Source organism: Sus scrofa, chromosome 13 (assembly GCF_000003025.6).
Source record: "Sus scrofa isolate TJ Tabasco breed Duroc chromosome 13, Sscrofa11.1, whole genome shotgun sequence".
In the NCBI taxonomy this organism is placed as follows: Eukaryota; Metazoa; Chordata; class Mammalia; order Artiodactyla; family Suidae; genus Sus; species Sus scrofa.
Genome location: NC_010455.5, coordinates 169,793,122 through 169,818,049, shown reverse-complemented (window position 1 = coordinate 169,818,049; position 24,928 = coordinate 169,793,122). Strand labels below are relative to the sequence as shown.

The window sequence follows — 24,928 nt, the reverse complement described above, 5'->3', positions numbered from 1 at the left end:
ACAGCTACAGTAATGCCAGATCCAATCCATGTCTGCAACCTGCACCAAAGCTCATGGCAGTGCCAGATCCTTAACCCATTGAGCAACATCAGGGATCAAACCTGTGTCCTCATAGATGTTAGTCAGATTCATTTCCACTGAGCTATGCTGGGAACTCCATGGAAACCATAAATTTTTCAAAGTCTCTGAGTCAGTATCTGTTCTGCAAAGAGGTTCATTGTATCTTTTTTTTTAGATTCCACATGTAAGTGATAGTATATTGCCAAGACCAGGTCAGCAGGTGAGGGCAGAAGAATGGGTGTTTGAAACTTAGTAAAAAGCTAACATAAAACAAGACACAGAGACATTTACCTTGATCAAAGGTGGGAACTGGGGGACTCAAGATCTCAGGGACCAAGAGCACTGACTCAAGAAATCACACTGCCTTTATTGTGATCTTTAGGATTTCATCAAGTGAGGAGGGGGCTGTAGGTGCAACATATAGTTTTTTATTTTTTTTAAAGTCATGTAGCTGGCAACTGGTTAAGCTTTTATTCTGACCTTTAGGCATTTAACAATCATTAGCATTGAGGAAGCCTGGCATCAGCTATCTATGCATAGCATCTAGAGAATCACCACTGTGCTTCTGCAGATGGCAGTGCCCATCTGCAGAAATCCCTGCGTGCCTAGGTTTGCACCTCATTCTACTTGCTGATGCATATCCTGCTAATGACCCCTCATCTTCCTCTTATTCTTAAGAGGACATATCATGCAGTGCAAACGGCATGCCTATCTGCATAGGTCTGGCCTGCCTAGACCAATGCATTATGTCCTCATTCAGCTGACCATTTGAATAACTTATGCCTTTAGGTCTTTGTTCTTAAGCTTAAGTTATTTACCAGCACTGCGACTGTTTTTCAAGCAGGAATATGGGGTAAAAGTAAAGAAGGACAAGATGGAGTTTTTAGCACAGAAAATAGAAGTGGAGAGGCTAAGAAAAGATTGTAGAAACATGTCTCCTGATAGTATATGACTTTGGTGTCTCACCATCTGATTAACTTCACTTAGCATAGTAATTTCTAGGTCCATCCATGTTGCTGCAACTGCCATATTTCTTTCCTTTTATGGCTGAGTAATATTCCATTGTATATATGTACCATAGCTTCTTTATCCACTCTTCTGTCGGTGGACATTTAGATTGCTTCCATGTCTTGGCTATTGTATACAGTGCTGCAATGAACATTGGAGTACATGTTTCTTTTCAAGACATTGTTTTCTCTGGATAGATGCCCAGGAGTGGGAATGCTGGATCAAATGGTAATTCTATTTTTACTTTTATGAGGAATCTCCATAATGTTTTCCACAGTGGTTGCACCATTTTATATTCTACCCAGCAGTGTAAGAGGTTCCCTTTTCTCCACACCATCTCTAGTATTTATTGTTTGTAGACTTTTTTTTTTTTTTTTTTTGTCTTTTTGCCATTTCTTGGGCCACTCTCAAGGCACATGGAGGTTCCCAGGCTAGGGGTCCAATTGGAGCTGTAGCCACCGGCCTACGCCAGAGCCATGGCAATGATGGATCCTTAACCCACTGAGCAAGGCCAGGGATCGAACCCACAACCTCATGGTTCCTAGTCAGATTCATTAACCACTGTGCCATGACAGGAACTCCTGTTTGTAGACTTTTTGCTGATGCCATTCTGGCTGGTGTAAGGTGGCGCCTCATAATAGTTTTGATTTGCATTTCTGTAATAATTAGTGAAGTTGAACATCTTTTCTTTTGTTTTTTGCCATTTGTATGTCTCCTTTGGAGAACTGTCTATTTAGATCTTCTGCCCATTTTTGATGGGTTGTTCGATTTTTTGGTATTGAGCAGTAGAAGGTGTTTTATAAATTTTGGAGATTAATCCCTTGTCAGTCGCTTCATTTGCAAATATTTTCTCCCATTCTATGGGTTGTCTTTTTGTTTTGTTTAGGGTTTCTTTTCTGTGAAGAAACTTTTAAGTTTAATTAGGTCCCATTTGTTTAATTTTGTTTTTATTATCCTGACTCTAGGAAGTGGATCTGAGAAAATATTGCTGTGGTTTATGTTGGGGAGTGTTTGGCCTATGTTTTCCTCTAAGAGTTTTATACAATGGAGAAAAGACAGTCCCTTTAGTAAGTGGTGCTGGGAAAACTGGACAGCTACATATAAAAGAATGAAATTAGAACACTTCCCAACTTTATTTTTACCACTTTCTTTCCTTGTAGACTGCTGGACCACTGACATTAAAGATCAACTTCTTTACTCCTTTTCGCCTTTAGACCACTGCTTATCTTATGCTCTTCCTAATTATCTTAAAAATCCACTCTTCTGAATTTTTTTAAAAAATTTTTGTTTTTATTTTTTATTTTAATTTTTATTTTTTATGGCCACACCTGTGGCATGTGGAGGTTCCCAGGCTAGTGGTAGAATCAGAGCTGTAGCTGCCAGCCTACATTGTGATCTGAGCCATGTCTGCGACCTACACCACAGCTCACAACAACGCCAGATCCTTAACCCACTGAATGAGGCCAGTGATCAAACCTACATCCTCATGGATGCTAGTCAGATTCGTTACCACTGAGCCACGATGGGAACTCCTCTTCTGCATTTTTAAAGTAGCTATCATTTCCAATAAATAAGACATAAACTTCTTTAAAAACAATCTCATTTCTAGCCTCTCTTTACTTTATATTCTATCTCCAGCAGTGCCAGATGAGCCAGATAGGACAAGATTAAAAAAAGAGAAAGGAGAAGACTGAAGAGAAATCATTGGATTTTCCCAGAAGGAAATTTTACTGATCATAAAGAAAATAAGTCTCACTAGAGCAAGGCAAACAGAAGGCAAATTGAAATGGATTAATTAGAGAGTTAGTAGGGGGTGGGGAAGCAAAGCAAATGGGAAGACCACTCATTCAGACAATGAATCATGAAAAGTGGAAAAGGATGAGAAAAGAAAATTATGTCAAACAGAAGTTTTAAAATAAAAAAAATAGTAGAGAGGCTGTCCATATTTTAAGATAAGATCAAAAAAGCCTGTAAAGAATGGGAGTAAAGATATCACATACACCCAATGAATAGGTTTGAATTTCCTATTTACTCTGGTAATCACCATCAAAGTTCTGCTCCATTGCTTTGCAGCTATTACACTTGATTCCTCATTTTGTTATTTTGGAATCATTAAGAAGCAACACTATGGCTTAGCTTTTAACTGTCTCCTGAAACCTAATTTCTATAGTCTTTACCATTCACATGACCCCCCCTTCAAAGAGCAGCTGAGAGTTAGAAATAAGTAATAGATATACGATTTCCTCACATTTTGTAGCTGACTTCAATAGCTTCTTTAATCCATGGTCAAATCTTCATTGCTTCTTAAAAAATATTTGATCAATGTATGATTTCCTGAAGAATGAATTATTCATAGTTATTAGGCAGGTTATAGTAGACAAAATAACACCACTATTTTTTTGTATAAATCACAGAATGATGGTGCGACTCAACTTGTACTGAGACTCATATTCTTAACCTGGCCTCCTGTATGCTAATGTTGTTTTCCTTGTTCTAAATGTGAGGGCCCCAGTGACTGTTTATGAACAATCATGCCTTATTTGCCTGCTTTGGACTGAAGCCTTTTGCTATTTTCCTGTGGAACAGCTGCATAACTTGGGCCAGGACCAAATTGTTCCTCTTGACATTACTATAGAGGCATTCTATTCTTTCTTTAAAAGAGAGATTACTGTACATGTCTGTCTATTGTTTTAATTTTAGTTTAAAGTGAGGACCAAGCTAATGCCAGCCGCTTTTCTTTCAAGTCCCCAGAGTTTTTGCAACCTTCTTCTTTCTTTGGCTGAATTCCCAGACAGCTTTCAGGCAGCAGCATTCTCCATTTATAGAAATAGAAGGGGGAAAAAGCTGTTATATTACATTAAAGATATAACCTTAAAAGGTGTGGAGTTGCTCCCAGATGCTATAGCTAAAGAATGTTCATTCATTTTAATCCAACATTTAATACTTTGTAAATTTATTTCAGAAAAGCAATGAGACATTTTTAGTCAAATAAACATACATTTGGTTTTTATTCTATAAAAGAAGATAATTATAGGTACTGATCCATCTTTCTGTGTATCCAACATTATGTTTATGCTGCACTTACTATTTAACCTCTGATAAAAATTTTTCTTATGTTCTTAGCATGAATCTGGTGTATGTAATTGCAGTGCACATAACATTGCTATTCCGTACAAGGAGAAAGATTTAAATCTTTAGGAAGACAGATCATGTATCATATAATGACTAGTGAGGTATTTTAGAGGAACACATACTTCCATTTTCAAATTGTCTAGAATTTGAGGAGAAATCTGATAAGAACACACTAATGCATTTTCCTATTAGCATAATAGAGATTAAAAATGAGATGCAAATTAAGGGAAAACAGTTTTATATCAAGTCTGTTTTCTTAGCTTATTATGTACCTTTTTATAATACACAGATTATTCACTAAGTGTCATATAATCCAGTCAGAGCCAGAAGAAATGACAAAACAAAGCTGTGTGATGCATTAGAAAGAGAAATACAGAAGTAAATTAAATTATGAATCTGTAAATATCTGTGGTGTGAGGGGTTTTGAGCAAGTCACATAACTACACCAAAATTTCTTTTTTTAATTATTAAATTTTACTTTTTATAGCAATTTCAGGTTCAAAGTGAAATTGAGTGGACAGTACAGAGAGTTCTCATATACCCTCCCACCCTACTCATGTGCACCTCCCCCCACTATTGACAACCTTCACAATGGTTGTGCATTTATTAACATGGACCTATATGGACCCATATTTTCAACCCTAAATCCATAGTTTACCAATGTAAACATCGCAAGTATTTTTTATTCTCTCAAATTAAAAAAAATAGAAGTTTCTGTTGTGGCTTAATGGTAACGAAACTGACTAGTACCCTTGAGGACACAAGTTTGATCCCTGGCCTCAGTCACTGTGTTAAAGGATCTGGTGTTGCCATGAGCTGTGGTGTAGGTTGCAGACGCAGCTGGGATCACGCATTGCTGTGGCTGCGGTGTAGGCCACAGCTACAGCTACAATTCAGCCCCTAGCCTGGGAACTTCCATATGCCACAGGTGCAGCCCTAAAAATACAAAAAAAAAAAAAAAAATTACTAGTATAAAACCTAAGAAACAAATTGTTTTAAGTATTAATTAAAAATGTTTGCTATTTCTGTCTCCAAGTAATTTCATAATGAATAGTTTTTATAGTGACAATGATGTCATTTTTTCAAAGTATTACATACAGTGTATTTCACCAAGTTTTAGACTCAGAAGTCCTAATTTTATATTTAATACACATGCTAATATTGGGCTACTATGGCAACCCTGGGAAATGAGGTATTATCTCAGACTTCTTCCATGGCTCTGAAATTTAAGATTCTAAGCAGAATAAACACATTCTGGGATAATAGTCTGTGACTTTGCAAAGCATGTTTGAAGAGCAAAGGAATTTGGACTAAGGTCATACAAAACTGGCAGAGCAACATGGCTATTTTGATTGAGGCTAAAGAATATAATAAGCTGTAGAGAAGAGGGACAGAGGTATGAACCCTTGTCAGGGGGTGAAATGTGATCTAGAAATGGGGAAGACCCAAGATATAAGAATAGCCCTTCCATATAGTTAAGGTAGAAAAATTTTATAACAAGTGGAAATGAGAAGAAAGGGTCACTGGAGAATGAAATCTAGTTCCACACTTGTAGAAAAGGCTATACTGCAAGGGGTTCAGCTGGGATGAAAGAGATTAACCAGTTAGCTAGTTCTAACAGAAAGCCAATGCAGGAGATCTGGCAGGTTTTAAGAAAGCAAAACTAAGTGAATAGCCTGGCTCATGAATGGTTGAGAATCCAGGGTCTGTGATGTTTTGGCATAGGTTTCCAAGTTCACTCATGCTTGTCTTATTTTAACCACACAAATATTCTGTTATAAAAGGTTTACAAAGACTCAAGTAATTGTTTTCATTTTGTAAATAAAGACAATAAGGCTCGTGGAGGTAATTTGACTATTTCTAGCCATGCAGCTGATAAATGGTAAAATTGGAATTACAAAGGCACTTTTAAATTTTAACACAGATGGTTATGTTTTCTTATTTACACCGTGTTTTCATTTATCCTATCTTAGTGACTTTTCATAATAACTAAGTGAAGTTGGCATGAATAAGAAAGTTCTTATAAACTTCTAGGAATGGTTGTATTTTAATCAAATAGTTGTGAAAGTTTATCAGTTATGAGTCAAATATGTATCAGCATATCTAAATATTACCTAAAGAGTTTCTAAATACATCTAAATAGTTCTGTATAGATTTTATGTTTACATGCATAATAATTATTCTGTTATTAATGCATTTAAATGTATTAGAAAGCTAATTAATTATATTCGTAATACTATATATCTTTGAGAAGATTAAGACTGAAGGTTATAACTACAAAGCAATACCCATTCAAATGTAATACCAGTGTAATAGAATATTAGGCACAGCCTTAAGGGTAAATAGAATAAGCAGGAAGTTCAACGAAAACACTCCCCAAAAGTATGTCTTGTTAAATACTATGCTTAATATGTCACCAAAACTATTGCTGGAATAAACATAATGAGGAACGTATTTTATACTTACTCTCTCAAATGCAGCCTTTAGATGATAGAGATTATAGAGCACTTAAATTGTTTTCCCTCTTTGTGTTCTGACAGCTAGAAAGATATAAAGATGTCAAAATTAATTCATTAAAAATTAAAGGCAACGTAGTCAGTTTTTTCCTAAAATGTTTTCAAAGGAATAACCCTGGGAAATTAGCCCTAAGTTGTCATAATTAAATATATATATATATATATATCAGGTTCTTTTCTGAGGCCCATATGGTCTTTTGCTTCCATCTCATGGCTTCAAAATTTAATCACATGTTGACTCTCTGGAAACACACAGGTAGCTGTCTTGGAAATGAGACCAAATATATTTGGTTTTGTCTTTGAAACAAGAAGCTGACTCTCGGTAGTCTCTGCTACAGTTATTTAGACTGGGCATTTGTAGTGTGTTGGGCACGCAGTCATTTTCAATCAGGTGTTCCTATGTCTTGTGAAAGTCCCACATGAGCCTGCAGAATCATGATTATAGATCCTTAGAGGAAATGCACTTCTTGAACATTTCCAGGTAAGCAATTTTCTTGCAACAAGAACAACAAAAAAAGAAATTATTTTGAGGGATTATGTAGATGTTCAGTGGGAAACTCTACCACTAAAATATCTCAGTATTTTTAAGACACCATTGTAGAGTGATGCTGTGATAGACTTGATTAGATTTTTAAGATGTACTTTTGGGCTCATGTATTTTAAAATCTGTGAGCTTTTTTAATGTATTAATTATGAGATTATAGCTAAGCATTTTACTCTTTAAAAATCTATAAACATTGCATTTGTGTTTATATAAAAACAGTCCTCAAACGGTAATTGTAGGAAAAGCGCAGAAACAAAAATCAATCTTAACATTTAAAAAAGCTGAAATATTTTACTTCATCCTTGATTAAAGAACATGTTACCCCATTACTCAACAAGTACCATTCAGTAAATTTTGCTTTTTCTATTTGCAATTTTTGCCCATAATTTTTGTCATAATATTAGAATTAATATACTTCTAGTGATCACCAGTGCATTATGTTTTGCTTCTGGTAAATATTTTGACTATCATTTTTACATACTATATGGAGAGTACAAAGGGGAAGGGAGTGGGATGGTTTGGGAGTTTGGGATTAACAGATGCAGATTATTGCCTTTGGAATGGATTAGCAATGAGGTCCTGCTATGTAGCCCTGGGAACTATGTCTAGTTACTTATGATGGAGCATGATAATGTGAGAAAAAAAATGTATGCATGTATTTGTAACTGGGTCACCATGCTGTAGAGTAGAAAAATAATAATGTATTGGGGAAATAAAATAAAATTAATTCAGAATCACTGTAAATATTTGGTATTATTTCAATTAATGGTGAAAATGATAAAATTCATATTCCTTAGAAAGCCATTTACTCAAATGATCTCAAGAAATTTTCCTGCATTATATTTGTTTTTTACAAAGTATGGCATATATTGAATCATTTTTCAAGATATAATCTCAATCACACAGGAACCCCTAACCTTCAAAGTATGAAAAACAATTAAACAGCAATGTCCCAAGTTGTAGAAAATATGAACATTTATAAATGCCTCCAATTAAAATAGGAAGAATCTAAGAATGTGTGTGTGTGTGTGTGTGTGTGTGTGTGAGACTTGGTCACTTTGCTGTACAGTAGAAAAGTGACAGAACACTGTAAATCAACTATAATGAAAAAAATAAAAATCATTAAAGAAAATAGGAAGAATTTTCCAGTGATTATTGGTGGCCTTAAATCTAGTTCTTCCAAATTCAAAGTACCAGAAATATCTGGGATGGTTCCAAAGAAAGGAGAAAGAAGTCAGACAAAATAAAAAAGGCAGGAGAAAATAGCAGTGATTCTTGTGACTTATGACCAGCAGTTGTTTCTAAAATGGTGAGCTGTGCTGGATTTCAGCACCACCACTCAAAACTACAAGTACAGAAATAAACATAGTGAGATGCCCGTAAAGAAGCAAGATTAAAATATATATTAGCTTTGCTGTACAGGGACAAAAAGACCTACAGGTCACAGGAGCTCTCACTCTGGGTCACAAAGGTAATGTTTTACAAATTCCTGGTTGTGGTTTATTAGTGAATCATAGATTAATTTTAAAGCCCCTTTTTAAAAATCAAAAATCAGGAGTTCCCGTCATGGCGCAGTGGTTAACGAATCTGACTAGGAACCATGAGGTTGTGGGTTCAATCCCTGGCCTTGTTCAGTGGGTTAAGGATCTGGCATTGCCAGATGTGGTGTAGGTCGTATTGCTGTGACTATGGTGTAGGCCGGTGGCTATAGCTCCAATTCGACCCCTAACCTGGGAACCTCCGTATGCCGTGGGTGTGGCCCTAGAAAAGACAAAAAAAAAAAATCAAAAATCAAATGGAAAATAATAGCATAGGGAAGGAAGAAAAAGATATTACAGTATGTTAGAAAGAGCAAGCTTTTATTTCCTGTGTGTATATGTTTATGGATTATATAAAGTTGCAAAATATATTTTTTTACTATAGGTCACATTTCAAAAGATTTGAGAATTGTTACATTAACATCAGCTATGGTGAAGCAGGGTCTTGGAGACATTCAGGGAACAAACATGCTAGTCCTGATTACTTCAGTTCCTCTAAAACCATCACTACACAGAACTCTATGTTCAAACTGAAGAGATCTTAGCTCGAGAAAACCGGTTGAATGACACTAAGTATGTTCTGTTTAATAATGCAGAAAAGTTTGATCCTATGAGAAGGATTTCATCCAGATGATTAAAATATACTTGCAAATGTTTTAATCTTAAATTTCAATTATCTTCAGCATTTACTTAGATGGAGCATTTAATTCCCCAGCTATCAGATAAATGATGTGCACTTTCTTTTACTTTTTCAAGACCCTGGGTTTTAATATTAGAAAAGAAACAAGCATAGAGCAGAAGCAGTTCTATAATGGTGACACAGTGTTTAACATAAGTATTAGATCTTATAAGGTTAATTAGCACAATTTTATAGTAGTGATAGTAATGGATTGTAAAGTAACTCTTATGTGGAAAACAGGACCCCATCGTTTCAACGTTTCAATGTGCCCTTGAACTGAATAGTTTTCAGGCATCTGACTGATTAGATTCTTGCAGGTACATTTTATATGGTATCAAATTGTCCTTGTAATGTACACAAGTTTATAAAGTGGCAGATTTCTAAGAAACTCAGACTCATAAGTTCTTTTTTTTTTTTTATTTTATTTTCCCACTGTACAGCAAGGGGGTCAGGTTATCCTTACATGTATACATTACAAGTTCTTAATTTAAAAAGACATGACAAATAACAAAGTCTAGCTTAGTCAAAGGTGGATTCATTGAGTTACTAAGTTTCAAATAAATTGAAAATAATATTTTCTTGAGAAATTATATTTAAAAATATTACAGCAATTTTAAGCTTAATGTATATATACAAAGGAACTTATTGCTTGGATGAGGGAATGAATGTTTACTCAAGATTTCTTGATCTTTTAACCCAGAATTAATATTCTTTGTTTACTAAAGGAAAATAATGTTAAGTATAGATAAGGCATGGGTAATTGTTTTACTTTAGCATAAAATCCTTGAGGAATTAGTTTAAACATTTTGTTACAATCTTGAATAGTTTTCCTTTAGTGCTAAAATCTGTCACTCCTTCAGGATCATAGCAGTCTTATCTTTTCTGGGGATAATCTTTCATTTGTTGTGCCACAAATTGGCTGAAATTATACAGTTTGTAGTGTGAATGCTTTGTTTCTCAAAAGTGTTAAAATAATCGTCAATGAACACTATCTTATCAGTGAAAAATGGTCCAGGATTTCACAGACACTCTCAAAAATGCCATTATTTTCAAGTCATCTAGAGGAGAGCACTTATGTCTTGCATATAGGTTATTTTCTCTTTCTGCTAGAAGCTTCTAAACTTGTAGGCAAGAAGTACCTTAAAAAAATTAGAAATAAGTAGCATATGCTCAGATTCATCAGGCTAGAAGAAATCTATCTCTTATTCTGTATTGATGCTTTACATCTAATGATGAAGTTAACATTGCTGTTTTTGTCTTATCTAAATCTAATCTTTAATGTAATGAGACTCCTCCTACTTGATGCCATACTAGTACAATAGTTGATTTCAGGAATTTACATGAGTGGATAAATTCAGAATCAGACTTTCAACTTGCAAGGTAACAGAGTAAGTAGGCTTGATATTCCACTTCAAACTGACTTCACTTATTACTGCATAAACACCCCTGACACTATCAGGCAGAAGTACTGACAGTGATATTTGAGTAGGGGCTTTCACTGTTGAGTCTTTCAGCAGGAATCACTGGGATTATCAAGCTGCAAATATAGGGGAAAAGCATCGCTCTTCATAAAAATAATTGTATAGGTATGGGAAATATCATATCTATTCTGGGCAATCTATTCTATTTTTTCTTATATGGGAAACAGGACCCCATCGTTTCAACGTGCCCCTGAACTGAATGGTTTTCAGGCATCTGACTGATTAGATTATTGTAGGTACATTTTATATGGTATCAAATTGTCCTTGTAATGTATGCAAGTTGATAAAGTGGCAGATTCTGAGAAACTTAGACTCCTAAACTCTTAATTTAAAAAGATAAGAAAAGTAACAAAGTCTAGCTTAGTCAAAGGTGGTTTCTGTGAGTTACAAAGTTTCAAATAAATTGAAAATAATATTTTCTTGAGAAATTATATTTTAAAATATCATAGCTATTTTAAACTAACCCTTACAAATTATCAAGATATAGCAAGAGATTGAACAACACATCCAGAAACCACTAAATTCATGAGGGAGTGGAGAACATTGAGGATAAATGCTGCAGAATCATTTCACTCTCACACACACACAAATCCACAAAGACCTATTTCTTCAATGAATCAATACAAATAACTGCAACAGGCTAGAAATACAATGGAAAATTACTTATTTAAAAGCAAATGGTTAAATAATTTTCTTTATCTGGAGAATTTCTTCAAGCCTCAATTTTTATTCTTATTCACTGTGTTTTTCCAACCCTAAGTAAATATTTGAAATGTTCGGACAGAGCCAGCTTAACAAAGGATTATACTAGTTGTATCAAAATATAGATTTTGCAAAAATAAATATTTTAATATTACATTAAAGAGTTATGGAAAGAAGAAATGTGTAGATTTAGTCATATATTTTCAACATTTATGATAACACATGATGCATATTTCCACATATCAGAAAATCAAAAACTTTTTCTTAAAATCATGAAATACCCAAAGACACAGAAATGAAATTTATTTTGCTTTAAAATTTCTTTTTATTGCTCCTTATGTACATTCTTGCATGATGATTTCAAGAACAGTATTTAAAAAACAAATAAGCCATTTTCCTCCTCCTTATGTTTTTCAGTTTAGATGTTCTGATAAAAAGACAAAGAAGATGAAAAAATTGGGTCCAGCAGGGTTGGGAATTAACCAATGGATGGGAAAATGTATTGATTGCATAGTAATGCTGATTAAAGAGAAAAGTAAAGTAGGAAGGAATTGAAGAATGAAGGTAAATGATGGGTTCATTAGTAATGATTAGAGGTTTTGATGATGAGCTAAATAGCTGAAAAGATGGGACGATGTGATTGGAAAAACCGAAATATTTAAAAAGGTGAAATGATGATGACCAAGTTTCGTGTGCGTTTATGGCTGAGTAAGGCTAACAAAATGATTATCTGTCAAGGTATTGGATGGATTATAAATGTACATATATAGGTCAATAAATGTTAAAATATATTTTTTCTTTCTTGTTCCTATGACATTAATTTCTTTTGATTTCTCCTGGACATACTGGACTTCATTATCTTTCTTTTCTCATCTCTGTGTAAAGACTATCTCAAGGTTTTTGGTAATCCGTCCTTTTGCTTTCTGTCTTAAGTGTGGACACTTGCTTGGCTCCAATCTCTCTGTAAAAAATTCCACTCCTGCTCTCTGCTTTAGTTTCTAATATCTCATTTCCTTCTGCTTGATGGAGATATGTTTCTTAATTTTCTTCTATCACTTTCTTTTTGGTTGGCCACACTTGTGGCATGTGAAATCTTGAGCCAGGGATTGAACCCACATCACAGCAGTGATCTGAGCCACAGCAGTGACAATACCAGATGCCTAGCCATTAGGCCACTCAGGAACTCCCAAATATACTCTTCCAGCACTTCCTTTGCTTTTGTTCATCCTCTTATGACCAGAACATTCCCTACCACATTTCATTCTGTATTCTATATTAATGGCATTGTTATCTTCCTATCTAAAACTAAAATAGTACTTTTTTATGTTCAGCTTTATATTCTATAAACTTTATCTTACACTAAGCTTATGAACATATTTGGTCCTGTTCCTTAATATCCGCTTACATTTTGGCTTTTGATTTTATTACTCCCAACTCAGTTGTCATATCAAGTACTTTTAACTTTGCCCTTTCTTAATTTATCATAGCCAGTAACAATGCTACCCATTAACGGTATACTCCTTCCTGGAATTCACCATATTTAGATCCATCTCTTCAACAGCATGGTCTCTGGAAGGCAAGTATCCTAATTAGGATTGTGACTCTTGTTGAGTTGTCATCTGCAATTTCTACCACTCAAAATCCTGCTATAATTAAAGGCATGAGTCAAATTTTATCTTTCATAAATTCTTTTGCAATATGACTAATATAGGTGTGGTGAATCTTTATGATGTTTTATGACTCATTTATGCCACTATTCCTGCCAAATGTTATGTTTGATTACATATATCTTATATAAACTACTAAAACATAATAGAGCAAAGAACAGATATTATTTTATTTTAATTATATCTCTCATAATTCCTGGTTCAAAACTGGCATTTATTTATTTATAAATAATTATGAAATAATAATTGCATAAATTTATGAAGTATGTAGTCAAATATATAGGCATACTTTAGTTACCAACAACAGAAATGTTCATTGATCCCTTATCTGTCTTAAGATATAAGTGTAAGAGTAGGATATTTTCTGGTAATTAAGCCCATTGAGACTCAATGAAGATTACTCTACTAAATGTTTCTGAAGTTTTGTTTTCCCTTAAGCAAAACAAAACTATATCTATAAAGACACACATAAATGTTTCATTGATTATGTTTTCAAATGAACCTCAATTGTGGTAAGTAAGTTAACCCGGCTAATAGTAAAAGTTATTTGATGTTTTAAGAATTGCTCCTATGAAAAGTACAAAATCAATATCAAGAATAAAAGTAAAACAAATTTTGTTACAATTACATTGCGCAACAATCAAATCTGAGGAAAAATCACAGCTTGATGTATTCTCCAAAGACTAGATCAATATTTTTACAATAATTAAGAATATATCTTTGAATATATGTAGAATGTCACTTACCAACTATGTTCAGAAATATCTCCTTTGATCCTCAGTAACAACATAGCCATTTATGTGTCTGTAAATTTGAAATGATCAAAGTAATAAATAATGCCACAAGTAGTCCTTTCAGTACCTTTCTGTTTAGCCACTGCATTCTTTGCTTCCATAGAGACCCTTTACAAAATTATATTTTGAACTGGTTTCACAGCTTTAAGAAAGACCACTCCTTGAACTTCCTTTGTCTTTTTATTTTAAATTTTAAAACAGGAGAAAGCAACCCAGCTTCTAATTTTTATTCTGTTTTCTCTTTTTCTTCTTCCTCACTTCATTGACAAAGTTGGAACTGTGGTTTATGAATTCAGTCTTCATCTACCCAATTGAGATTGCCTCTGCTAGATTCTCTCAGAATCCTTCCTTTGGGAACCCAATAAGTGTAAAATTCTGTATTTAAACCCAGTTTCAAACCCATCATCAATTATTGCATTTAATTTCTCTACTCCATTTCTCTAAAAATTTGATAGCATAAACACTGAGGTTCTGTATACAGACTCTGAAGTATAATCTCTTGATTTAAGAGATTTTGCTTAAAACAAAAAAAGGAAATCTATATGTTTACATGACTCCTTCTACCTCTTTCACTTTACAGTGAAAATATCATAACAGAGGGTAATTAGGCTTTACAAAAATCCTCAGTATTGAATATTCAGTTATATCTACTGCCACCTGTGGAATTTCTAAATTGAAATAAAGACAGTAGTCATCCTCATGTGTCCTGTAAGTTCATGAGACCCCAAGTTATTAACTATAAGTTCATGATTCTGTCTTATATTAAAGAAAATGTAAGATTTATGTAAATGTAAATTTCTTTCTTTGTCTTTTGAGCCAAAACAAGTTATTTACTTTAATGCTATTACAGTCACTTTTTTTTTTCTTTCATGTAGAGAAAGTAAGTTAATTTTCATAAGACTAATTTTAGTATTAGGACCCAACATGTACTGTGCTTATGATGGAAAATACACTCTAGATCTCAAGGGGGATATAGCCATTTGGGAAAAGGAAGAGACTGGAGAGCGTATCCTTTCCAAAATTTAGAAGTCATTTTACTCCTGTCCACTTTTGTGAGGATACCAGGAGAATTCTTTCCTTAGGTGATCTGTATTGTGAGACTGACATTTCTTTAACTAAACTCCTTAATCTTTATTCTTTTTAAGCATGAGCCTAAAAAGGAGAATGGGAGCTATGCAGGCAAAGCTCATCAATAGTCTCATCAATAGTTATTCTCATCAATACCTAGAGAGTGAATGATTCCATACACAGTTGGGAGAATTAGGGGCATTGTTACTACAGCATAATTTTACAGAATAAATGCCTCAACAACTAACTAAAGAGTGTCAGTGGATTTTAGTAATCATATTGATATCTAGTTCAGTTGTTAAATAAACTGGTAGGTGGAGAGATTTGTGGCACTTCTTTCCAACATTAATTTATAAATAAAAAGTCGTTACAGATTAAAGAGATTCTCCTATTAGATATCTAAAACAAAACAAAACAAAAATCTTTATTAACTCCTTGTTTTGTTTTTATGGCTGTACCCACAACATACGGAATTCCCAGGCAAGGGACTGAATCCTGATGGAAGCTGTGAACTATACTGCAGCTGTGGCAGTGCCAGATACTTGAACCCACTGTGCCAGGTTGAGGATCAAACCCACACCTCCACAGCAATCCTAGCCACTGTAGCCAGATTCTTAACCATTGCACCACAGAGGAAATTCCAATACAAGTTTAAAAGTCTGTTAAGATAAAAACAACTTCACCAAGACCTTAGAATACAGGAGATCAAATACATAAGCATAATTACTTTCTGTTTTCACATTTGTTTTCATGTTGTTTTCTGCTTACCCTAGGAAGAAACTGCTACACAAATATCTTTCAATGCTTAAGAAAACAAAAAATTTTTTTAGCCTAATAGATTTGGTAGACAGAAATATATAGCAGATTTCATCTCATGCAGGTTTTCAACTATTAGTTATTTGGGCTTTTAAAGGGAACTATCTTAATATTCTTGCTGTAGAGTTATACAGTGTTAACTCATGCCTGATGCTGTGTCACTGTCCTGTTATTCCTGGTGTCTGGATCCTACTCTTTTTCAGCTTTATCACATAGAAACTGCAGACTGGAACCACTTTTTAAATGATCTTTGGTTGCCTGAACAGCAGGGAAGATTTTTACTCATTTGCAGCAAGAAACTCAAATCATTTCTGGGTTCCAATTAGAGAAAGCCTAGGGGCCCTCTTTATTAAGATGAAACACAAATTGTATCAAGACTTGCTAAATCACTTAATATTTTTATGGTGATATTAAGAAGGTTGAACATTTTGTGTACTAATTGGAATATGTGTAGGCTATTTTTAATCGATGCATGAACTTTAACCCCCATTTTGTTAAAATTGCACCTTATAGTGCTAACTTTCTTTACCACCTTGAAGATTTATCATACAGAGTACAGTCAAGAATCCTGCAATGTTCAGTGTTAGCAGTGAGTTATACTGCTACAATATCCTGTTAACCATTTTTGCAGGTGTTTTTCCATTATTTCCTAAAAAAAGAATTATTTTTCAAAAATGTTTAAAATACAGAATGGTAATTTGGATAATTCTAGATCTTTAAGTTCATTTCAATACACATGGTTTAAAATATATATCTAAATTCAATTATATATTTACAGAGCCATGTGTTTTAAGATGTGACTGAAAGCTTATGAACACTAGCAGAGAAAAAATTATGACAATTTGGATTTGGGAGGTATAACTTCATGTATAGAAATGTATGAAATGTATAGGTATATGCATATAATTATATCTCTGTGTGTTCAAAAATTCTGACTTATACATTATGAAAGTATTGCCTTATAATAAAATTATAATAAAATATTATAATATTTCTCATTTTAACAAAATACTTCTGTTAAGCAGTATTTTAAGGATGAATTTTCTAAAATTCAAAATATCCTAAATATAGCTGTTATTTTAATGTTGGCCTTATGGGGCTTTGTAGAAAGGATATGATTTCTAATATTCCATTTATATGCAGTAAGTCATCATTTTATTGTGCCAATTGTTTCTTCAAAGGATGTTAAAGATATGCATGTTCCAAGATTATCCAGGCTATCAGTTTTACAATAAAAATTAGTAAATTCAAATATCAACAAACAAATGTTGGATATAAGAAAAAAATTGAAATGTATTACTGGTTTGACTTTGATTAAAGATACTATTAGAGTAAGTGTCTATATAATTAGATGACAAATTATTGTACTATTTTAATATTTTAGATAAGTTTTTACTAAATAACTAAGCAATTCTTTGATCACATCACCAATCTGCTGGTTTTGATATGATTTACAGTATTATTATTTGGTTCACAACTTTTATCTTTTTATAAAATTTTGTCATGAAAAATAGATATTCTTCATCTTAAAAAAGCTGTCATAGTTGTAGGCATTACTTAGCAAGACCTATGTTCTCATTGTATTCACAGAAACAAAAGTTCAATGTTTCCACCAAAATAAACAAATATTAAATCTTTTTTGAAAATAATTCCCAAAATCATGTTTAAACTTTAAAATGCTGACATATAAGAACTAGGGAGGCATTCCCATCCTGGCTCGGCGGAAACGAATCTGACTAGCATCCATGAGAATGCAGGTTTGATCCCTGGCCTGACTTAGTGGGTTAAGGATCCAGCATTGCCATGAGTTATGGTATAGGTTGCAGACGCGGTTCAAATCCTGTATTGCTGTGGCTGTGGTGTAGACAGGTGGCTAGATTCAACACCTAGCCTGGGGACCTCCATATGCCACAGGTGCAGCCCTAAAAAGATTAAAAAAAAAAAAAAAAGAACTAGGGCAAATATGCATCACGTTAGAACACAAGAGGTGGTAGACAAAGCAGTAACTATGGAGTCAGACCATGGTTTGAATACATCTCCGATCTTCTATGTTGTTATCTGCATTAAATTTGTAAAGTAATACCCACCAAAGTGTTCTTATGAGGATTATGGAATATCTACACAAAGTGTCTAGGATAACTACCTTAACAACACATGTTAATAGCCATTCCTATCATTAATAATTATACAAGACTGAAATTTTTGAAGACAGAAATCCACAATTAATTTATTATATCTGCCCTAAAAGTATGTTTTGAGAATTTTTGCAAGTGTTTGATTAAAGAGACCTGCCATTGGGGTTAATAGATGCAAACAGTTGTCTTTGGAATGAATAAGCAGTGAGATCCTGCTGTATAGCACTAGGAACTGTATCTAGTCACTTATGATGGAGCATGATAATGTGAGAAAAAAGATGTATGCATGTATGTGTGACTGGGTCACCTTGCTGTACAGTAGAAAATTGACAGAACACTGTAAACCAGCTATAATGGAAAAAATTAAAATCACTATAAAAATTAAAAAAAAATAAAGACTGTGGATGTTTGGCTCAGAAAAAAAAAAAAAAGTGACCTGCCAGTTTCTATAAGTTCAGTTTTTGTAGATTCCACATATAGATAAAATAATACAGTATATATCTTTCTCTGTCTGACTTTTTCACTTAGAATTATGCCCTCCAGCCACATCCATGGTGACAGGAATTCCTTATGTTTTATGGCTGAATATTATTCCATTCCATTTGGGATATATTTTCTGTATCTTACCCATTAGTTTGTTTAGTTGTTTTCATGTCTTGGCTATTTTACATAATATTAAAATGAACATAGGTGCAGGTGTCTTTTTGAAATAGGCATTTCTTTTCCATTGACTATATACCCCTACAAGTGGAATTGACAATATGGTAGTTCTATTTTTTGTTGTGTTGTTGTCTTTTTAGAGCTGCACTTGCGGCATATGGAGGTTTCCCAGGCCAGGGATCAAATTGGAGCTGTAGCCATGGCCTATGCCAGAGCCACAGCAATGCCAGATCTGAGCCATAACAGCCACTTACACCACAGCTCATGGTAATGCTGGATATTTAACCCACTGAGGGAAGCCAGGTATCAAACCTGCATCCTCATGGATACTAGTTGGATTCGTTCCTCCTGAGCCATGACAGGGACTCTGGCAGCTCTATTTTTAATTTTTTGAGGGTGTCCATACTGTTTTCCATAATGGTTGCATAAATTTACATTCCCACTGAAAGTGTACAAGGTTTCCATTTTCTCCACATCCTCTCCAATAGTTATTATTCTTGTCTTTTTGAAGATAGCCATTTTACAGGTATGAATGTTATCTCGTGATTTTGATTTGCAATCCCTGATTATTAGTAACGTTGGGCATCTTTTTATGTACGTTTCATCTATTTGTGTGTCATCTGTGTAAAAATGTCGATTCAGATACTTTATTTTTTTTGTCTTTTTGCCATTTCCTTGGACCGCTCCCACGGCATATGGAGGTTCCCAGGCTAGGGGTTGAATCGGAGCTGTAGCAGCCGACCTACACCACAGCCACAGCAACGCGGGATCCGAGCCACATCTGCAACCTACACCACAGCTCACGGCAACGCCGGATCGTTATCCCACTGAGCAAGGGCAGGGATCGAACTCGCAACCTCATGGTTGCTAGTCGGATTCATTAACCACTGCACCATGACGGGAACTCCTATTTTTGCTTCTGTTGCCATTGCTTTGGGTGTCAAATCCAAAAGTTCACTGCCAAGCCCAATGCCAAGGAGCTTCTTTCCTGTTTAAGGTTTTTGGGTCTTACATTCAAATTTTAATCCACTTATGATGTAAGATAGGGTCCAAGTTTCATTCTTTTTCTATGTCATTGTTCAGTTTTCCCAGCCCTGTTTATTTGAGAGACTGTCCTTTCCCCAGTCTTGTCTCTTTTGTGAGAAATTAATTGATAATTTATGCATAGGTTTACTTTGAGCATTCTACTCTAGTCCATTGATCTATGTGTCTATATTTTTTCAATATTGCAGGTTTTAATTATTATACCTTTGAAATATCATTTAAAAAATCAAGATGTGTAAAACCTCCAGCTTTTTTCTTCTTCCTCAAGATCGGGCCTTTTGTTGTTCCATACAAATTTTAAGATTGTTTGTTCTCTTTATACGAAAAATGCCATTGGAAGATTTGATAGGGATTGCATTGAATTTGTAGATCGTTTTCGGTAGTGTGCACATTTAATATTAGTTATTTCAATCCATGAGCACAGACTATCTTTCCATTTATGCTTCCTCTTCAATTTCTTTAATTAATGCCTTATAGTTTTCAGTGTACAGAAATTTTACCTACTTCGTTAGGTTTTTTTTCCTAAGTATTTTATTATTTTTGATGCGATTGTGAATAGATTGTTTTCTTAATTTCTGTTCCTGATATTTCATTTTTAGTGTAGAGAAATGGAGTCAATTTTTATATATTGATTTTGTATCTTTCAACTTTACTGAATTCATTTATTAATTTTAACCATTTTTAGTGGAATTTTTAGGGTTTTCTGTATAAGCCAGCATATCATCTTCAAATAAAGAGAGTTTTCCTCCTTCATTTCCCATTCAAATTATTTTATTGTTTTTCCTGCTTAATTGCTATGGCTAGGACTTCTGGTACAATTTGGAATAAAAGTGCTCAGAGGCAGGGATGGAAGGTAAGGGAAATAGGAGAAGGTGCTCACAAGGTATTAAATTCCAGTTATAAAGTAATTAAGTTCTGGGGATGTAATGTACAGCATGTTGAATATAGTTAAAAATACTGTATTATATATTAAAAAGTTATTAAGAGAGTAGATCTTAAAAGTTCTCATCACAAGAAAAAATTATATAACTATGAGATTATAGATGTTAACTAAACTTATTGTGGTCATCATTTTGCAACATGTAGGTATATCAAATCATCATCTGTGCACCTCAAACCAATGCAGTGTTATGTGTCAATTATATCTCAATAAAACTAGGGGAAAAAAATGAACTTTCAGAAAAGGAAAAAAAAAATGCATCTGGGGGATGAGAAAGCAGGAAAGGTACACAGAAGTTTCCAGTGGTTTCAGACAAAGCTGTGCCACAATGGTAACCTAAGTGCAAATATATAATTCCAGGTACTTCTATGAAATGCTGCTCCAATAGCCCGAAGTCTATCCTCCATAGACCAGCAGGTGTAGAGCCATTTAGCAACAGAATCTGGGCCACTGGACCTGCTATTGAACAGCAATACTATAAGAATCCAACAAATTACTTCCTTAATATATGTCTGCTTAGTTAAGGAGAATTAAATTAATTATACTTGCCATACCTCCAAATGTTCTTAGTGAGTGCATCATGGTTCTTTTGGTACCTTATAGATATTAGCACATGGTTATCCACAAAACGGGTGTTAATATTTATAAATTGCTTGATTTATTTAATTCACAGAGTATGTAACATTTTGTGTATTTTTTGTCTGTGTGCATGTTTAAATCCAATAGGCCAGAACCTGTTTTGTGGACAAAGGATGGTGGAGAGTTACCAGATCCTGACCGAATGGTTGTGAGTGGTAGGGAACTAAATATTCTTTTCCTCAACAAAACGGATAATGGTACATATCGATGTGAAGCCACAAACACCATTGGCCAAAGCAGTGCAGAGTACGTTCTCATTGTTCATGGTGAGTACCTTTTTGACATCATTATATATGCAAGAATGAATGAACTGAAAAACTGCTTAAATTTATCAAAAGCTTTAGAATAATAAACAATTTTATACAGGTTTTATTTTTCTTTCAGAAGGACTTCTCATAAGTGTAAATATCTCCAAGAGTCACAATTAATATGTTTCAAGTCAAATTAATAAAATAAAATTACAGCATATGCTAGAAATAAAAATTACTTTTATGAAAGGTTTTTTATTACAAATTTACTATATAGTATTTGGTGGTGACTAGTAAATCATATTAATGGATTTCTTTGCATTACAAATAAATGGTTTTAGTTATAAAACAGAATGATGAAAAGTGTATTTTCCCTTAAGTTAAATTTGGTGGTATTACCATTAAATATACTTTGTAATCACTATTACTAGTTTAATAGAGTGGTAGCATGTCATTGAGATGCAGCAGAGATGGAGGTGTACAATATTAATGATAACTGCATTAATTTCTTATGAACAATGACTTGAAACACAGGCATTCTTTCTCCTCTGCAATAATCTCACAATATGAGTAAATATAGAAAATGGAAATAAGAATTACCAGTACCCAAGACTGAAGAGAATCTCTGTTCTTCCTAACTCCAAAATCTAGGACAGGTTATTCATGAGGTAGCTTTAAGATATCAGTAGATGAAGATGAATTTTTAAGAGGCTGATAAATATCATAATAAACAAAATTAGTCAGGTTTCTTTGTTGACAATCTTCTCAGAGTCTATTTACTGAGTACAGCATGAATGTGAGAGGAAAAAAAATTAGAGAATGTAAGTTTTTTCTGATATATTTTACCAAGAAAACTTTTTCTAAGACTAATGTTGTGTTCTACATAGTATTATAGTATATGAATGAGTATTGTGTAAAAATTATGCAATGCTGCAATAAATCCAGTGGATCTTAGAAATCATGGAGGGAGTACATTTATTTGATACCTTTCTTATGAATCTAAGTATAAAATACTTTAAGAAGCATAGGTTTGTTCTATACTTTTCCAAAAAGGAATTTCGGTGATAAAATCTACTTTTTTATAAAGGGATTTTAAGGTGAAAATAATCTCATTTGAATTTTCTTTCCAAGATATTTACTTTGTTATGATATAGGCCAAAATTGGAGGAAGAATAATATATTAAGTCAACCTACAACTTATTTTCAATTTGCTTTAGTGTATACCATCACTCAATTCTTATTAACACTTTGCTCTTGAAGATAAACAAAGGCTTGTGTTGAATAGACTGTCCATATTTAAACATCTTGAAGATAGTAGAGCTCAATAGAGTAATTTCTAGCATCTCATGAATTGTGCACATTCCGGCTTTGGGGGAAGAACAGCCTAATCAAATTAAACTGATAAATTGGAATTAAATGTAGTAACCCCCTGTAGACACACCCTGCCAGGCTCACTGCCAGAGAGCCTGTAACAACCACTGAGTGTGTCAAGAAGATAAGTTGTTTCCTTATGAGAAGGATCCAGGAGTAGAGCGGGATTCCATTCATGCTGACCTGGATGTTTAGATCCAATAGTCACAGAAGTGAAGTCTGATTCACCCTCAACTTTCTAAGTGCTTCTCCCACCTAACAATTTTAGGGAAACTGGGGGCATGTTGTATAGCATGTCACATTGTGTCAAAAGCAATTATCACATAAAAATATAAAGAATTAGAAGGGATGTGACAGAAGAAATAATATACTTAGATCAAAAGTATGTCTTTTTTTTAAAGTAATTCAGGTGGGGGAAATTTTTATGTTGTCCCAGTGTTTGCAAGCTAGCCAACAGCATGGTTTCCTAAATAGCCAAACTACCTTTAGGTAGTTGGCAGTTGACATATTTCTAATAAATACTTCTCTGAGCACTTTGTAATAAGTCGTTTTTGGCTTTGCTTTTTGAAATACGATTCATCAAAAGCACCCCATAGATTAATGCTATTCATGCTGCTAGATAAATGCTATGAAGTTCAACAGTGGTTTACCTAGGATTATTGACACAAGTAATGAGAGGCTCGATGAAACAGTGAAACCATGTTATGCTGTGTTTAAAAAGGGCTCCAATTGGGTTCATTACAAAATAAAGGTTTTTTTTTTTCCCTTTTTCACACAGGGTATAATGTTTCATTAGTCGCTGGCTGTATAAATATAAAAAGCTACTCTCTTCTGTTAATGGTTTGGCTGTTTCCAAACCTGACTAAATGATGAAATTTGAGTGGCATTTCAGTCTATAATGAATGCTATATGCATTTCGGAATGGAGTGATAAGTGATCATTTGTGAGAACTTTACCCTTTTATCTTTTACACCAAGTTGATTTTTACATTAGCTGTGATAATTTAATATAGCTTTAGCACAGAAGGGCCTTTCATGAGCTGAGACCGTGTCTTTGACTCTACCACAGTTACCTAGGTTCTATTGATCTTAACTTGATGGAGGTCTGAGCACTTTGCTGTGAAATCATCTGCTATCTAGATGTCGTCCTAATGGTAGATTTTATTCTTCGGGTGTCAATGGAAGTGCATTATTTAAATGTTATCACACTTAATTGTTAGCAGCACTGACATTTTGTATTATGGACACCGGAGGGCTCCTCCCTCCTAATCACACCTTTGCAAATTTCAGTATTAGAACTACAAACAATAATTTGAAACTGCTAGTCTGAAACTCACCCTCAATAAAAGGCCTAACACAATTCAGCGTACAAATGCATGTAAAACAACTCATTACTTTTGAAACATTTGCACTGTAGAGATTCCAGTAGTAAAAGGGTAGCATTTTTCATTAATGAGCTCAGCACTGGAAAAATTAATCTGTTAATAGGTAGTTGGCAGTTGACATATTTCTAATAAATACTTCTCTGAGCACTTTGTAATAAGTCGTTTTTGGCTTTGCTTTTTGAAATACGATTCATCAAAAGCACCCCATAGATTAATGCTATTCATGCTGCTAGATAAATGCTATGAAGTTCAACAGTGGTTTACCTAGGATTATTGACACAAGTAATGAGAGGCTCGATGAAACAGTGAAACCATGTTATGCTGTGTTTAAAAAGGGCTCCAATTGGGTTCATTACAAAATAAAGGTTTTTTTTTTTCCCTTTTTCACACAGGGTATAATGTTTCATTAGTCGCTGGCTGTATAAATATAAAAAGCTACTCTCTTCTGTTAATGGTTTGGCTGTTTCCAAACCTGACTAAATGATGAAATTTGAGTGGCATT

General features: G+C 34.0%; 1 protein-coding gene across 5 annotated transcripts in view; it reads left to right on the top strand.

Moving 5' to 3' along the window:
- CADM2 (cell adhesion molecule 2) overlaps positions 1 to 24,928 on the top strand; it is a 1,071,168-nt gene that overhangs the window by 935,065 nt on the left and 111,175 nt on the right. For all 5 annotated transcript variants that reach the window (XM_021071360.1, XM_021071358.1, XM_021071359.1 and 2 more), the window contains one exon: positions 21,511 to 21,689. In XM_021071360.1, coding sequence (XP_020927019.1) covers positions 21,511 to 21,689 — 179 coding nt within the window. The remainder of the gene's footprint in view (positions 1 to 21,510; positions 21,690 to 24,928) is intronic.